This window comes from Paramisgurnus dabryanus, chromosome 14 (genome assembly GCF_030506205.2).
Source record: "Paramisgurnus dabryanus chromosome 14, PD_genome_1.1, whole genome shotgun sequence".
Taxonomy (NCBI): Eukaryota; Metazoa; Chordata; class Actinopteri; order Cypriniformes; family Cobitidae; genus Paramisgurnus; species Paramisgurnus dabryanus.
The window spans coordinates 22,551,955-22,570,473 of NC_133350.1; the positions used below are offsets into that span (position 1 = coordinate 22,551,955).

At 37.5% G+C, this 18,519-nt stretch overlaps 1 protein-coding gene and 1 long non-coding RNA gene across 9 annotated transcripts in view; one reads left to right on the top strand and one right to left on the bottom strand.

Annotated features, from left to right (window-relative positions):
* The window catches only part of slc4a10a (solute carrier family 4 member 10a), a 55,571-nt gene that overhangs the window by 17,899 nt on the left and 19,153 nt on the right, over nucleotides 1–18,519 (bottom strand). For all 6 annotated transcript variants that reach the window (XM_065241595.1, XM_065241591.1, XM_065241590.1 and 3 more), the window contains 3 exons: nucleotides 7,634–7,715; nucleotides 1,465–1,608; nucleotides 1,236–1,374 (listed from right to left, as the gene is read on the bottom strand). In XM_065241595.1, coding sequence (XP_065097667.1) covers nucleotides 1,236–1,374; nucleotides 1,465–1,608; nucleotides 7,634–7,715 — 365 coding nt within the window. The remainder of the gene's footprint in view (nucleotides 1–1,235; nucleotides 1,375–1,464; nucleotides 1,609–7,633; nucleotides 7,716–18,519) is intronic.
* On the top strand, nucleotides 13,505–17,852 carry LOC135719056 (uncharacterized). 3 transcript variants are annotated; one of them, XR_012334981.1, is made up of 7 exons: nucleotides 13,505–13,654; nucleotides 13,865–14,056; nucleotides 14,599–14,675; nucleotides 14,993–15,080; nucleotides 15,186–15,300; nucleotides 17,240–17,278; nucleotides 17,373–17,852. It is a non-coding gene; the product is annotated as an uncharacterized lncRNA (long non-coding RNA). The 3 variants fall into 3 exon arrangements; XR_010521008.2 differs by having other exon boundaries at nucleotides 13,523–14,052; XR_010521007.2 differs by having other exon boundaries at nucleotides 13,528–14,056.

The window sequence follows — 18,519 nt, forward strand, 5'->3', positions numbered from 1 at the left end:
TTGTATTCAGGTCCAAGTACTCATGAGGGACCCAAGTTTCAATGTGATCCACTGTCTTTTCGCATGCCTGTCTTTCATTCGGTTTATCTTTTGTGCACTTAAAGGATTTGTCACTTAAAGGACTTGTAAAATCGATGTGGCATTTAGCAGATTCTGCCAACAAAGCGGTATTTCTGAATGGCATGAGGCCGGGATTAAGCAGATTTGAAGCGAAGATATTTGATGAATGTATAATACGTGCCGATAGCATTTGGTTAATATCATTAGCTTATTTTTGAAAGAGGGGACACTTTAGGAGGTCGCACACCGGACGTGCAGCTCAGCGTCGCGCCGCGTCAAGTTGCATCTAGGACAACTCTGAGGTATTGTAAACCGGAGGTGCACATTAAATAGCGCGAGCTTAGTCAGATAGCGTCTACTTCAAAATGCAAAATATACGTTAGCAGCCAATGTTAATCGTTAATGATTTGGGACAAATATGATGTTATTTGATGCTAAACTATGTGAGTGGTACTCTGTGGCAGGACAGGGATTTGAGCAACTTCCTGAGTCGTAGCTGGGAGCCGTGTGCTTATACTAATAGAAAACAATGTGTTCGAGTTTTTTAGAATGGAGCGGCGCTGAGCTGCGCATCCGGTGTGCGACCCCCTTTAGGGGCTTTTGCATTTGAGCTCCTCAATTCATTGAAGTAAGTAAAACTTAAACATAAAATTCCTAATGTGGGTATTTTTCTTCAAAAATACAAATTTTTTAGCAAAAAGCTGAAAGAATTGCATTTTTGTGAAGGAATTTTTTTAGAGATCAGATTCAGAATGATTATGAAAACATACACACAGTGTAAAATTAATAAATCATTTTTTGCTTCAGATTTTTTATAAATTGGGTTTTTATAAATGTATTCCTTTAGAAAATAATTGCGGTATTACACATTCCCATAAAAAAGTCTTTAATGATTTTAAAACTATAAAGACCCTGTAGATTAAATAGAAAAAGTACTTGTGAGAAAAAAAATAGACAAATAATTGTCCAATTTAATTTACTTTTGTGTTCTCAATTGAATGCAGTACCACAATCCAGTGTCTAACATTGCACTCACTGTAATGGACCAGAAGTTTATCTCTTCCAAACCAAGAAAGCACAAGCGCCCTGGATATATTGATTTAAAACACTTTTATTTAACACTAACATCATTTATTTATATGGCAGTGTCTGATCATGTGGATGTGTGTTTGTACCTGGCTGTCTCTTTCCATTCTGCATCTTCTCCGTCTTTCAAACAGATCTCATCCAGCTCAGTGAAGAGAGCATGAGGGATGTGCTCCTCGTCATCCTCCATCCCCAACAGAAACTGTACACGCTGAGACGGCGTATCCGCTGGACAGAGACAGGAACGTGTCTGTTTCCTCTTTTACACATTTATACATGTTGTTGTCATGTAGCTTTTGAGTGTGATGAAGATCTTACTGTATGATGGTGATTCTCTGCCATCTTCTGTGCCTGAGTCCCTCTCCCGTGACCTCTTCCTGTGGCGGTGTCCATGGTGACGATGCCGTCTGTGTGATCTTCTACCCAGAGGGACATGCACCCCAATGTAAAGGGTACGGTGACCTGTCAGGGACAATTACAATTTCTTTTCAAAATTGCTTTCATGCTAATTTAAAAAGATAAATCAGATTATAATTATGATTTGTCTTTACACAAAGCTGTGTCACAGTGTCTATGGGTTTTTCTCTAAACAATACAATACAGAACTGTTACACACACATTTACTTTGCAGTTTAGAGACCTCGTGGGGGTTAGGTAAGGATGCATTTTAGAAACAAAGAGGTTCTTCAGGGACAGACACTCTCACTTTCTCTGTGTGCTGAAAAGCTGGAACGAAATCACACATTTCATATTTCCTTACAGCTCATGTCGAACAGTGGATTCATACAAAACAGTACACACTTTTTAATAAAGATGTTAAAAACGGTTTTGGTAACTTTGATAACTCGCCTCATCGTTTCTTTGGGGTATGTACCTTTGCATATTGTTAACATGTACTAATACACACTTAAACAACAAAGACAGTGTAAAATCGTGAATCGGAGGATAGTTGCTCTTTAAAAGTGTAGACAAACAACAATACTGACAAGAAAAGAGAAAAGTAGTCACTGAATATTTACTGAATAACTTTACCTTTAGCATGCAACAAATACATTTGCTAGCTAATCCGCCCAGCTTTATATAAAAATAAATATTAGGAATATATTAGGAGAACCTACATATGTTGCGTCTAATTCCCTGTAGCATATATATTAAATATTTGGGAATATATATTTTTATATTTTATTACGTTCTTTGATAAGGTTAAATTACGTAGGCCTACGTGGCAACGAAACTTCCGCAACGTAACTTGATATCCCCAAACCTTTGGCGTCACCTCACAGTAGCGCCAAGTAGCTCCCGTTGCCAGCCGCAACAACAAAACAAACGGAGAAATAAAAGATGAAAGACGATCTGCAGGAGAAATTAAGGTAGGGAATTTGTGAATAGATAATAAAAACGCTGCTTTGTAAATGTTGAAAATGTTTATCATTATCCTATCTCTATATTAATATGACCATGCTGGTTTCAATGGTTCATTCGCGTATGTTGTTGCCACTTTACAGGGCGATGTAATCTAATGGCTGTTTCCAAGCAATTTTAGGCTGAAATAAAACCTCTTTTTAATTACATTACAAATGCCTAGTATGTCTATTTTAATGGTCACGGGGCGGTGCGGGTTGTAAAAATAGTTACAGTGTTACAGGGCTGACTGGGGCGGGCAAAAAATTTCATAAAAGTGGGACCCGCGGGTTGAAAAAAATGCAGACGCATCACTTATGCTCATGATTGTGTTGAGGGCAGGCCCATGCTCGGTGCATCATCAAGCCACCCTTTTAACCTCGCCCTAAATAATCTTGAATTTAGAAATAAGGGAAAATCTCAGCAATACATTTCTAACATTTATAATGTTTTAAGAAACAATTGTGGGAAATGACTTTAACCAGTTTCTAAAGCTGCAATACATAACCTTTTCAGTTATGAACAAAATTCAGTTGAGTAAATCATAAAAAATCATGGGGAATAAATCATCTGTTGTTTTGACAATAGCCTCTTTCCCACCGTAATTCCGGTAAATTAAATGAATTTACCAGAATGAATTTACCAGTAAATACAAAAGTGTGCTGTCTACACAGGCAGTGACGTTCCGTCACTTAAAAAAATTATATAATCATACAGCAATGATATTACGCAGTGCCCAAAAAAAGTCCCCTGCCATTGAAAGTTACTAAGGGGACTATTTTCGGCTGCTGCGTAATATTAAAGGCTGTTTACACTCAGGGTTTATACAGAAATCCTTAAGTTAAATTTACTACTTTTTACTACCTTTTTTACTACCTTCAGAATATTTTTTAAAACCATCACGACACTGAATTGCAAGTGTTAATCAGCGACCTTTCTATTATTTACATAGATTTTGACATATATAACATACAAAAGCGTGCTCCTCTGACACAGAAACAGCGGACGCACTGTTGTTTGTGTTTGAATGGCTTAAAATCACCTGTTTTTAAACTGCTGTGCTTAAAGGTGCCATTTGTAATAATTGAGGTAAAAGATTTTTAAAAATTAGTTACACGCATCAAAAGAATGAGAAGAAATAAGGGCAAAGATGTCATTAAAAAAATGACAAGGTATAGTGCTGCAGAAATATCAATCTGAATTAGCATGCTAAATTACTAGCTACAGCCCGACTGGTGTTGTAATACCAGTTTCGACCATGGGAGGCGGTATGCGGGCCACGCACATAACCGCCAGCCAAACTGCAATACACGAATAAGTGGGAGTACAGCCCTCTACTAGTACCGCTGCGTCCGAAAACTAAGGCAGCTGACTTGTTGATTTAAGATTTATGAATGCAGCTCAGAGAAATGCAATTCGGACAGCCATGGATTCGGACATGCCTTGATGCCTTCCTGCCTTGCAATAGGGGTTTCGGACGTATTTCAGTTCAGGGAAGAGAGCGGAAGAATGGCTAAAGCAAGAGACATTTACCACTATGTTACCACAAACATTTGCTGCAGGGAACAACGCGCTCGGAATCACAAATAAAATATGATAAATAAAGAAACCGAACCAGAGTAAATACTGGCACTGCTTTTCATCGCTGGAGACAACTAATGAACATGAAAGAAATGAGGTTCGACTCCGAAATGACAACTTTTCTTTTCGATTGGTAAGTAAGATGCTGTTAGTATTTCGCTAGAAGTTCACTTATAATAGGCATTGCCATAACCTATGCTCAGCTTGTACATGAACTACGGCTTTGTGCAGTAAATGTGGCTCCATCTGAAAGCAGCTGATGGCGATTCACTTTTAATCAATAAACCGGCTTCACTGACGAGAAGCGCAATGACTATCGCATGCAAATTATTGCGCATCCTTAGCTGTTAACGTTTAATAGTTAGCTCTACCCACGGATCCGATCCGGTTTTCACCCGTTATCTACCAAGCGGATGCTAAAATGTAACATTAGCTAAGAAGCTTGAAATGTCTTCGATTATAATGAACACCAAATGGACGCACGAAACGTAGCGGAAAACATTGCAATTTTAATGAGACAATGTTTTTTTTGTGACTAATGATAACTTAGTTGCTAATGTAAATCAAACTTGATATATGCTGCTGAATTTGCAGCTGCTAAATTAAAATAGACCAACTCACTTTTCTGGAGGTATACTGCCCCCGTCTGTTTGGCGTGTGGAGTATGAATTGATTTTTTTTTGGGCGGACATGTTAAATGGTCCCTTTAAATATATGTACAAATGTTACGTAATTGTGACCACGCGCAAATGCAACTGCAAGAACCGACAGGTGGATGCCATCAAAGTCCCGCGAGAGCATTTCGGAAGCAGTTTCCTCTTATGATTCCTCGTCAATCGCTCTCACAGGATTTGGATGTCATCTGCCTCTTGGTTCTTGTGGATCCACATGAAGTTTACCCACGAGTTAAACAAACCCGTTGTACCAGCCACTGGCTATATCAGCATAGCATGTAAAAGCGTGCCGCGGTTGATCAGTAACGTGAGAAATCATTTACCCCCAAAATACAGGACCTCTTACGTTAGTCATACTGTGCAAAGACACGCAATTACCTGTTTGGTTTTCTTATCCCACGAACTGAAAGGCTTGTCAATCTTCATTATTTCGCTAAGCCAAGTCAATCGTCTTTTACACCTTTATCGATCTTCAAAACATAGGAGCCTTCCTGCATTATAAGTTTGACCATGCTAGCTGAAAAAGTTTTACCTCAACTTAACGTGATACAGTCAGAAAACCCGGAGTGGATCCGGTCCGTAGTGATTACAGAACGCTTACAGCGGAGAGAGGAACGTGATTTGGCTCCACTTCAGGCTTTGATCACATCCCAGAGATGAAAGATCTTTGATTATTTGCCCAGATATGCAGGTGATTTGAACTAATTTCCAGGCATCATAACATTACAAAAGGCAATCGAAAATTTACTACCTCGTCAGATGACGCTTACTACTTTTTACTACTTTTTACTGGCCTTAATTTGGCATAATTTAATTTACTACCTTTTACTACTTTTTACAACCCCGCGGAAACCCTGACACTTGACATTAACATGCGTTTTTATCGATCGGATCACAAGTGGACGACGTTAATGCCAGGTGTAAACGGTGTTCAAAACGTTTTGAGCTCGTCCACTTTCGACCTAGCCTGGGTGCCAGCCGATCTTAGCCCCGCCCACCACATTTTGAAGAGGGGAAGATCGGTCTGGGGTTTTTCCGTTGAGGAGCTACTATGTGAGTCCCAAAGCTGGTCGAACCAATCAAATTGTGAGGGCGGGATTTATACGATGATGGACAGATGTTTAACAGTAACGTAATCAACCGCGTCACCAAAGAGCGCGTGTGTTGAATCTGTTTACAACAAAATGGCTGCCGCTGGAGAATTCAGATGTGTGGATTCTGACATTGAGTCAAAAGATAACAACAGAGCATTGATTTTAAAGGAGAAACAGAGAAACGCGAGCAAGGCATTTGTTTATGTTTTTGCCGTCTTTCCTACGCGATTCGGCAAAAGTTGGTCGCACTTATGGAGGACAAAGTTAAAGAAGCAACTGAAATGAGTGTCACGGCGATGCAACTCGGCGTGCACGACGAAATGGATATAATTAGCGGTCGTTGCCAGCTTCTTTTCGGAACCCCGGAATCGTGACTGCTGAATAAGTGGAGGGACATGCTAGGCTCCGATATTTTTTCAAGCCAACGTAACGTTAATGGGTATCGTCGTGGATGAAGTTCACCTAACGTACAAATGGTAAGAGATAGTCTTACTGTATGACTTAGTAAATACTTAATGTAGTGATATAAATGAAATGTTGTAAACATAGTAGGTGTTGATGTACATTCGCTAACTCAGACTTAGTATAATCACAATGATGTTAGTGTCATTGTAGCGAAATAACTAGCAGTTCGGTCAGGCTACAAAAGACGACATTTCAACATACGTCACACACTCCGTTGCTCTGATTGGTCATATGTCTATCGAATTGAGTGCAGAGGCATTTTTCGGTTGAGACACGCCTCATAATTATAGCTCAATGGAGCGGTATCAGACTCAAATTCTGACTAGAATTGAGTATGACAACGTCAGGCTTTTTTCGACCACTTTCAACCACATTCAGAGGTGGTCGAAACCCAATTCGATCGGATTGCTTTTGTAGTGTAAATGCACATGTGGTTGAATGTGTTCGAACAGCCACACGCGACCACCTTCCCTCCGGCCATTTATCTAATCTGAGATACTAAACACAAGTTTTACGTCTTTTCTGACTTCTGGAGTGGACACATGGTGAACAGCGCTATTTTTAGCCTTTTTATTGATAAAACTAAAGCGGCTGATCTCCGTAGTTTCGTTTTGAAATCGTGTGAAAGTTGCGCAATCCTATTTCATCAATTGTGCTGAAAATTCAGAGCAAGCTCTAACATATAAACGTACAAAACACTGTGCAGCATGTTTACTTGCTAAACAAGCAGTGGACTCCGACACAATATTAGTTTGCGTCCATATAAACTCATAATTACTCCCGCTCGGGTTTGAATGACAGCAGAGAGACTCGCCCACCGTCTCACAGACCACCCCCTCACAGTATTCAGGACAGAAGTGGTCGAAAGTGGACAAAAGAGACGGATTTAAATACCAGGTGTAAACGTGTTGTGTCTCTCTCGTCCACTTGTGATCCGATCGATGAAAACACATCTTAATACCAAGTGTAAGCAGTCCCTTAATTTCAGCAGGCCTTTTCAACATCTGAAAAGATAGCTTTATCCTCTTAACAGGATAACACATATTTATGTTCTCATTTATTCAGAATATACATGGCATACTGTATATTACTTGTTCAGACTACTTTTTTTTTGGATACATGACTTTTAGGATGTGCTTTTGTCATGTCAGAAAATTACTCTGCAAATAACTGCAATTAAATGTATCAAACAGAGATGGCAATAGAGAGGCAAAAGTTAAAGATTGCGGCTTTAATCAGTCAATGTTTGATATCTGTAGTTAAAAGGTTTACCTTCTAGCTCCTCTTTCTCAAAATTTGTGTTGAGCATGGATCGAGTCCCACCCCTATCCAGAACAGCTTCCTCATCGGTCCTCTGTGAAATAAAACATTCAGAAATGAATACACACAAACAAATTCATGTAGTTCTTATTTATGGTACTATAACTAACAGAAAACTCATCATACAGTCCATCTCTAAAGCAATAAAGCTCTCTAACACAAAACACATGCAGAACAGTTTATCACACACTCACAGTCCCAAAATATTTATTTATTATCTTTGCAATTATGTGTCGTGTAACATATGCATGTGCCCAAACAAAACATATATGTGTCATGTTCAATTACCATACACTCACATTTTCATAATCTGTTGTGTATATTCTTAATATCCAGCATCCAGAGTCCAGCATCACATCCATTCCTTATAAATCTATATAAAATGATTCCTTCTTACACCACACCAATGGACAACATCCCAAAATAAGCAACCGCCAGTCTGAGCCTAACCTGAAGAGACAGTTTCCATATCAACCAATGTGTCCTGCCGCTAACTGTTCCCAGAACATAGATGATGACATTGGTTAACTTAAGTCACAGTAAGCCATTCACAATCTTTAGTGGGGTAAATAATTGCAGTCACACGATCAGCTGTGCACATCTTTGCAGAACATCTGGCTTGTGGTAGAACATCAGCAATTCCTATCAAGGCATAGATGACTGTGATGATCCGCCTGTACTCGGACATAGTACAAATGGCGGTATTTAAGACAGATGACATTAAGAGCTGTATCAAGAGAGATATGAGATCTCTTACTGCGATAAACACAAGAGCTGTTAAAGGTTTACGACGTTCCTGTTTACGACAGAGCATTTGTAAACAGGAAAGATGCAGGCCGCAGACCACATGATGGGAGATTAACACAGTGTGCTGGAACATCCCACACATATGCACATGAGCATCCACGTGAGTCAACCCAAAGGATCATGGGAAAGGTCAGCATATGCAAGAAGTTTGCAAGCTCAACTGTATGGGGGGATAGAAATTCTGATGGATCATAAAAATGAATGTCACAGTCACATCCATCAAAAACTCATCAGTTTTTAGTTTAGACAAATGTAGTGCTGGAGTGAGATTCAACTACTTTTACATGATCACCTTATAGGTCAAATCCCACTGAAGGAAGCCTGAAACCAGTGGCGGATCGTGAATGCTCATCCGAGGAACGTAATTTCAAAATATGTGTTTGTTGTGTCATGTGAACCATGTGCATCACGTGTTTTGTCAAAATAAGTGCCTGCTGCACATGCGTCAAAACCGTTTATGATAAAAGAGACGCTCATGTTCACAAAATACACGCAAGATACTCCCTTAACAGTAAACTCTGATTACGCATGACATTGTGCGAGTATCTGGCAAACGCGAGCGTCTCTTTTATCATAAACCCTTTAGACACGTCTCCAGCAGGCACTTATTTTGACAAGACACATGATGCACATAGGATATCTTGATGCACAAAACACGTATTTTAAAAAAGGAACCACACACATGACGGCCTACATAGATGTTGTGACGAACTTTGCATCGAGCGCCCTCGAAAAAAGAAGTCACCGGCGCCACTGTCTAGTCAAAATAAAGTTGAATTTGGTTACATGTCGTTTTTGCCAAAATAACTTGTGAGGTGTATGATCATGTAAGCAAAGTCAACAGTGATTACAAGATTTTAAGAGTTTGGTTTTATTTATTTTATTAGTTTTTGGGCTATGGTTAGACATCTATAAAATTTTCACTGACAGGCCAAATTTTGACTTGTTTATCCTAGACGTGTGTTTGGACGTCTTTTAGATGCAAAACTGTTTGCAGGGAATAGTGCACCCAAAAATGAAAATCTTATATTGCCTCCCTATGTTGAATCATTTAAAGCATCCGCTACACACCAAAATGTAAATAAAAATAACTATAAACTCCAACACCATCTCATGGAAAGTTGTGTTATAGTCACACAAAATGTTATCAATTTATTTGTGTCCATGGCATGAAATTCAGCTTTTTTCGTGCATTGAGCATGATTGTCTTTTTCGTGCACTCGCACAAATTTCTATTAAAAAATGTCTCAAGTCTGTGGCACGACTTTCTTTTTCGTGTCATTTTATGTATTGTTTTCTCTCTTTTTTTCCTATTTTTAAATCATTGCCGCTTGGGGTTGGGGTTAGATTTGGCATTTGGGTTAGGATGTACTTTTATGTATTGGTTTTTACATGTTTTTCTTCTGCTTTTAAAACTATTCTCACCTGGAGTTGGGGTTTGGACGTCTAAAAATAACAGAAAGTGATTCTAACCCCAAACTCAAGTGACAACGGTAAGAAAATAGGAAAACATTATGAGAAAACAAACCATAAAATGACACGAAAAAAAAGTCGTGCAACAGACACGTAAAACAATTTATAGAAATCATGCAGGTGGCACGAAAAAGACATTCATGCTCAAGGCACGTAAAAAAGCTTGCTTTACGAATAAATTGATAAAATTTAGCGTGACTATAGCACGACTTTCCATAAGATCAATTTGACTCATTCTCAGCTCTTGCATTGTGACTACAGATCATTGTGATCACCAATGAAAAGCTCACAAAAAAGCTCTTTTTTTGAAGATCTGCAGCCATGTACCATCATTGTTCAGTGAGGGATCCATATAATTGTATTAAATAGAAACTTGTGTTTTAAAAAAGGGAACTAGTTCTAAACAACATGAATGTGAGAAAAACATTTTAATTGTCGATTCAATTACTCCTTTCAAACAGCCCACTAATATAGCACAGATCTCCGAGCATCACTGCTGCATGAGTCACAATGATACGTTTGTCTGCAGGCGGAGGTGGTGGCAAAGCAGTCGTGCCTGCACAAATAGCCATGAATGGGAATCCATGGTGAACTATATGGATTACCATGGCAACACAGCCCAGCAGACTCCTGGGAGGTCTCTCTGACTGTGATGTCATCAAAATGAGCCCTAATCTCTCCATCTTGTTCTTGGAGGAGAGATGAAGGACACACACAGACACAGATATGACACAGATGACTTATTAACACGTCTAGCAACCACGTCATATATACAGCACAGAAGGGGGAGGTGTATGGTTAGCACCTATAGGCAGTGTTTGATCAAGATAACACCTGTGTAAACATATGCAAGCACACACATACATGCACGCTCTCACTAATGAAGAGTATCCCGCAGGTCCGATTCTCTTTATATTAATAATCCGCTTCCTGTCTGCAACTGAGATGTGACATTATATCAGAGAGAGCCCCTCTCGTGTCAATCTGTCATCACCAATCTTTCACACTTCCTTTCTGCATTATCGCACTCCTCTCCTTTCTATTTCAAGTTCTGTCCATTTTGTCTGTCCTTTCCTCCTCTGGTGGCTCCTCTGGAGCGTCACGTGACCCTCGCCACTCGGATTGAATAATAATTGAGCAGATTCGCACATGTGGATGGAAATTTACATGCAGGCGCATGCATTCACAGGGATGGGGAAGAAATGGGGTCACCCTTATATGACTGTTTTATGTGAAGCATCATGGAGATAAATTTTTGATAAGCAGAATTATTAATTAAATTAATAACAGCTATCACATATATAAAAAAATATGCTGCGAAACTGCAAAAAAAAGGTAATTCCAAAAAAAAAAAAAACGGGATTGTTGTGGAAAATATTGTGTATATAAGTGTATGTGTTATGTTGCATCTTGCTGTATTTCAGCTTAGAATTATGGCAATAAAAATACATGAAGAAATGCACATGATTATTAAGAAATAATGAATATTCAATATAACGCCATGAATCCCACAGCAGTTTTGACTATTCAGAACATATTTTAAATATTCACCAGCCATCCTGACCTCATTTTGCATTTAGATAGATAATATACCCAATTATTAAAATGTACCATCATATTCCTTTCTTCTGTGGAACACAAACAAAACATTTTATATTAAAATGCCATCACGTCACCTCATATGAGACTCAAAATGTTGATGCTCCAAAAGCACATACTGTACATACATTATTAAAGTAATTCAACTTGAAATAATAAATGCCTGAAATGAAACTCTACTCTCTCTGCTCGTCCACAGCATGAACGTAATATTCCCTACATGAATTTAAAGGGATACTTCAGCCAAATATCAAAATTACCCCATGATTTACTCAACCTCAAGCAATCATCATATTTAAGACGAACACATTTGGAGTTATTTTAGTAAATGTCCTAGCTCTTGTCGGAGCTGATGGTGTAGTGGACAGTGCTCCGACACATGGTGCAGACGCACTTCTGGCGACCCGAGTTCGAATCCCGGCTCGAGGTCCTTTGCCAATCCCATACCCCTCTCTCACCCTATACTTTCCTGTCGTCTCCTTAATCACAGTCTATCTAATAAAGGCAAAAATGGCCCAAAAATATAACTTAAAAAAAAAAAAAAAAATCCAGCCTTCACAGAAGAAATTAGCACAGCTCCAATAAGTTAATAAAGGTCTTAATAAATGTGATTTTGTAAGAAAAATATCCAGCGGGCGTATTACAGAAAAATCTTATCTTAACTGTTTGGTAACCATGGAAACTTTAGTTAGGACCTCATTTAAGACAAAAGCTATTACAGAATAACGTTCCTAAGTGCATTATCTTATCTTAACTGCAGGAAAGTGGTATTACAGAAGCATCCTAACTTGACAAAACATCCTAAAAACGGTCTTAACTTTAGGGGAACCCCACAGGTGTCCTAACTTAAGGTTTAAATGAAACCTAGCTGAAACAATCACATTATGATAGACGTGCAGGAGAATAACATTGCATTTTTTTAAACAAAGTGCAGGATGATAAACAGCAATGTTTGTTTTTGGATTACTCTTTGAATATTTTTACCTTCACTACATCACTTCCATTATTCAAATAACCACAATATTTCTCACCAGTGAAGTGATCTTTCAAACTCTGTCATCCCTTATTATTAAAAAACTCACTGTAAATAATTTTCGTTGTTTTCACAGTTTTTTACTGTTTTTCTCGACAGTTTCTTACTGTATAAGTTGTTTACAGTTTGTTACTATAGATTTGTTGTTTCCACAGTATTTTAATGTATTTTCAACAGTTTTTTACTGCATAAGCTTTGTACAGTAGGCTACTGTAGTTTTCCAATGCATTATGGGAAATATTACTCTGAATACAGTATTACCAACCAACTGCAAAACACAATGACAAACGTCTATTTATATCTTAAATGCTTAATTTTTTTGTGAGATATTTGTTTTAATGTCTGTTTTCACATCAGATGCTCGGTGTGTTCCTTTAACATAAATCAGGTGCCTTTTCTGAGGCTTTAATGAAATCACCAGCCAATTCAATAGACATACCATCAGTTCTTAATATTGTTGCCTCTGGGTCACAAAATGTATTTTTAAGATTAGTTTAGGCGATAATATATATGTATAATCTTCAAATAACAGTCGATTAGTTAAAAAAGCGCTAATTTTAGAATTTGATTAAACAAATGCGGAGGGTTCAGGCGCGAGTCGGTCACGTGATGTGCTCCTCAGTTCTGTCAGTAGGGGGAGTGGGAGAACGCGTGTGTGTCGTCGTATCTGTTCTGCTCATCTAGCACGTATTTCTTTATTAATATCTGCTGGGTGAATATTAATACGTATATGCTAACATTAATTTTGTGACCACAAAATGACAGCGAGCTATACAAGATATTGTGTCGTCGTGTTTGTCTTCACTCACTTCATCATTATCTGGTAAGTGCTATATGCAATATCTGGTATGAGACTTTATTGGCACTAAAGGGTTCTTTCGGCTAAATTTTACTTAATTTCTGTCATAACAGCAAACAACTTCTGCACCTACACAATGATTGTCTGCGTGTGTGCAAAATAAAGCACGTTCACTGTGTAAAACCCCGCGCAGGGCATTTTCAAATTAACGGTCAGGGCGAGTCTGAGCTTATCGTGTTGTGTTGACAGAGACTTTGCTGAGGTAAGTAAGAGAAAGAAATTAATGTGTTAAATAAATAACGTTATAAACTTGAATTATGTTGTGCCAGAATACGTTGTTTAATGAATATCTGTGGAATAGGTTTAAAATAATACATTAATGACTGAACGTGAACTTGACTGAACATTATGGCAGCTAGAAGTATTGAAAAGACGTATAATAGATTTAACAATGTTTTATCTTCTTTATTAGTGTATGTAAATCTGGGCTACAGTCCACAACAAATTTTCTACGGTAGTTTTACGCCTGCATGCTGGTCCTTTCGTCTATCGCGGGGATATCATCACTTCAGCGGACATCGCACTGAAGAGATCCTGTGCTTGCGTGGCGGTGTGTTTGTGTGCTCACTTGGATTGAGACCAGCAGTGCTTTTTTAAACAGTGGGTGAGTACTAACTTATTATTGTGTAGTTTCATAAAAGCCTTACTCTTTTCAGTCACATAACTTTTGTTCATCTGCTAATAATAGGACTATCCATACACAAAGATGTATTGTGGATTTAAGTAATATCTGCGAATATTTATGTGAAAATGTATTAGTGTTCTGCTGACATGAGATCTGAAATTGTGTTCTAGGACCTGATATGGATTAATCCAATGATCAACGTATTCCTTTGTATCCCTGTTTTGTATACGCTGCCATTACATGATGGTCATATGTCCCGGATGATCGGGAGAAGTCACGTGGTTCAATTATTATTATTTTTTTACGTGGTACAATTATCTGTTTATAAAAATTTTTTACCATGCATTTAGCATCAGGCAAAGCCTGCAATCAATCTATTAAGACAGAAACAATATCTTACTTATTATTATGTTGTTATGACAATATCATGTGATCATCTGAGTTAGAACAAAATCTATTCATTTTCAGGTATTACTGTGCAAGTGCCCTGAATCATTCTGTTGAAATGTTATGTGTTTAAGATTCTTTATGACATCAAGATGTGGTTTGGGAAGGACCTTCATCTAAATCTGAAGACAGGACATACTGGCTCAAAAAGGTATAATTTTTTTTTATACCCAATTTGAAATGTTGAACAATTACTTTACTTTACTTTACTGTACTGGACTGGTCAAGCGTTTGGTCAGGAACTGCCTATACACTTGAAAAATGCACAGAACTGGAACAGCACATCAGTTCGGAGCACATTAACAAGGATGAAATTTATCTAATAATTATTTTAATATTTATAAGTAAGCAACTACTTGCTGAGTGTATTTAATGAGTGTGTATTAATCTCTTACAGCTCCCATACTTAGTACAGTATATTTTAATCAGTGTGGCAATAACTTGTGTTTTATTTTTATGTTTACACAGGTGTTTCTGATATGGAGAAAAACCCTGCACTGCTCATTTTATTTCTTCATCTTGAGAATACAGCAAGTTTACCTTTTGTCTGGAAAATGTAAGTTTTGAGTTTGGCCAACAATAGAGTTTAGATTTTGATGCAATTTATTACTCATCTCTTTAACTTGTATTTTTAGTTACTCAGTACATGTTATTTTCACAGGATTCAGCAAAGCTAACACCAACAACAATTTTTCATGGCACTTTAAACCACCTTGATGTGAGGAGCCAGCATCAGAATGGATGGTGTCAATATCCTGAAAGTGGAGGTAACAGAGGTACTGTATCTCTTTTTTGTCTCCTTCAGTGTAGCATGTCCAAACCCATCATTGCACACTAAACGTTAAACATTTTTGGTGACTACAAAAGACAGTCTATAACACTTCTAAAATTGTACAAACAACGTATTTCTATCAATTGTTTTGCCATAACAAACCTTACTTAGTGGTAATTGGTTCGTATATAGTTTTGTGTAAATTTGTTCATTTAACGTCTTAAGTTTGGAATGGTCTATACGGAATTAGTTTTGTGTTTATTGATAATAATTATTATAGTTAACACATTTATTTATTTCATACACCAGTTATTATTTATGGGTAGGGGTGTGACGGTCATTATATAACTGTGAGACCGACGGTTATAGTTGAACACCGTCATTAGAACTCTATAACCGGCAAAACCGTGTTATTAAAATATTTTTAAAAACATTTTTTATCAAAGAATTTTAAAATACTAATTAAAAACAATTGTTAACAGTCTGTGTTACACGCCCCCTCATGTTCTCACGCAGTGAAAATACAGAGCGGAGCAACACTGACAACGCGCTGACATACAGGACAAACCAGGTTACTTTTCGGTTACTTTTGAGATTAAACATATTAAACAAAGTCTCACCTTTCAAATCATCTCTTCCGTCAGTACACTCCGCTTTTCAAGTTCAAATCCTCCCATGCTAACCTACTAACTCTCCTGAACGCACATTCACTGCTTGCTGTTAATTTTAAAGAAACGTAGAGCAAGTAGCTAATCAGTGTCTAGTTTATTCAAACGCCGGGTGAGCACTGTGCAGCGCGTCTGTGGAGAGCGTTTGCTGCGCATGGCCATTGTGCTTTTACACCGGTTGCGTTTGCAGCGCATAGTGTGCAGTTTAATAACAATCTGAAGTTCACATTACTTTCTTTTACCTGCATTTATGAGCAAAACCTCTTCAATACGCTTTAAATCCACATTGTTTTTGTGCTGTTCTGTACTGACAGATATATATAGACACAATTACAGACATAAAAAGCCCATGGCACAAATTTGTTTCTCTGAAGATTATTAAGATAGATGATAGATAGAGGATTAATTTATGCTGGGTAGAGAGTGACAGCGCAGTCTTCTTGCAATAGTGTGTTTTTTAAATATTTCATTGCTTTCTGTTAAATTGTTCAACATTATTACTGTTTGAAACACACTTGGCATAACATTCATGATTTTATGGTAAAATGACACTTTCCCGTCAATCCACGAGCATTTAAACGAGCAAAACACACCCCACCGACAGTTATGTTACGAACCGTCACATTTGACTCATGTCATAACCGACATCACCAATTCTGAAACCGGCACACCCCTATTTATGGGTAATATTTGTGTCATGTTTTAGTCACTGAAATGTGTAAAATCGTGCAAAAATATTTAATAGTCTACCTGTGGTCTATTAAATATTATTTATTCAAAATGTAATTCTACTTCGCAGTGGTGGCTGGTGACTTCTCTCCTAAGTGGTGCAAATTCAAAATATGTGTTCAGAGTGTAATGTGTGTTGCTCATCATGTCAAAGTATGCGTTCGTTGTGTCATGTTAACCATGTGCATCTTGCCTTATGTGAAAATACGTGCCTGCTGTAAAAGCGTCAGAAGGGTTTATGATTTTATGACACTCACTTTCACAAAATACTCGCAAGACACTAACTTAACACTAAACTCTGATTACACATGAGATTTAGCGAGATCGTTTATAATAAACCCCTTTGAAGCATCTGCAGCAGACACGCATTTTGACATGATGCGTGATACACATAAGTTTACATGACGCGCTAAATACATGTTGTGACAAGCTTTGCATCGTGCACCCTTGAAAAAGAAGTCACCAACCAGCACTGCGACTGGGTTATTTAAGCTTTCAGTAATGTTATTGTAACATTCTCCGTAATATTTTCTCTGTTCTCTCAAGGTGGATCTCGAGACTTGGCCATGTTCTAGATTATAACTGGTGAGCTCAAAGTACATTATTGCTAAAAACAAGCATTTTAGATGATTAGTTAATTTTTTGACTTATTATTAATTTGTTTTATCATTTGTTACAGGATTATCACAAGTGCTGTCGCCCCTGCTGTATATGACGCCCCCACCACCTACACCAGGTGTAGGAAATGTCGGTCCTGGAGTGCCGTTGTCCTGCAGAGTTTTGCTCCAGCTCTAAACAAACACACCTGAACAACTAGATCTGAAGAGTCACCAGAAAACTACAGGTAGGTGAGGTTTTATCAGGGTTGGAAATGAAATCTGCAGGATTTCGGCACTCCAGGACCGACGTTGCCTACTCCTGACCTACACCTTCATCCTGCCACCACCACCCATACTACCTACAAAAAACTGTATTGTAATTATGCTTTTCACTGTATTGTATGATGTGGTTTTCTCATTTAGGGTAACTACACTATGGCAACAATTGGATACATTGATTGCTGACTGATTTTGTTATTTTTTCTTTACTTTTTGTTTAAAATCTAATCATTTTTTTGTTATTTTTGTTAATATTGTTACAAATATACAGTTAAAACTGCACAATAAATTGTCTGCTTTTAAAGATATAGTTGTTGTCTTTATATTTAACATCAACCAATAAAATAACAGTATTTAATTTAATCTTAAAAAATACAGTAGTATATATTTTACACTGTAAAATAAATAACAGTAAAATTGAAAAAATACAGTAGTATATATTTTACACTGTAAAATAAATAACAGTAAAATTGGAAAATACAGTAGTATATATTTTATACTGTAAAATAAATAACAGTAACATTTCCAGTATAACAGTAAAATGCTGTATGTTGGATCTTACAAAAAACAGTATAATACTGTACTTCATTTTGCAGTATCCTTTAAACTACTGTCATTCTTTCTACAGTAATTTTACTGTTGTTTGAAATACAGGAACTACTGGATAATTGTTGCCAGTAAGTTACTGTTAATTTGACAATAAACTTTTTACAGTGCTGTTAAGTTATCCGTGAACACTTGATAGGGTCATAATGAATACAGTTACACTTGACTCAGCATCTATTTCTTCTCATGTTTCTATCAAATGTTGAAATGTACAGTAGTATCCTAGCACTTAGTTTCTCATTTTTGTAAGTCGCATTTGCTGAATGCTTAATTGAAATGGTAACTCACAGATGATGTACAGCGTATTGATGCTAAAACAATAACAAAAAAACACAGACTATG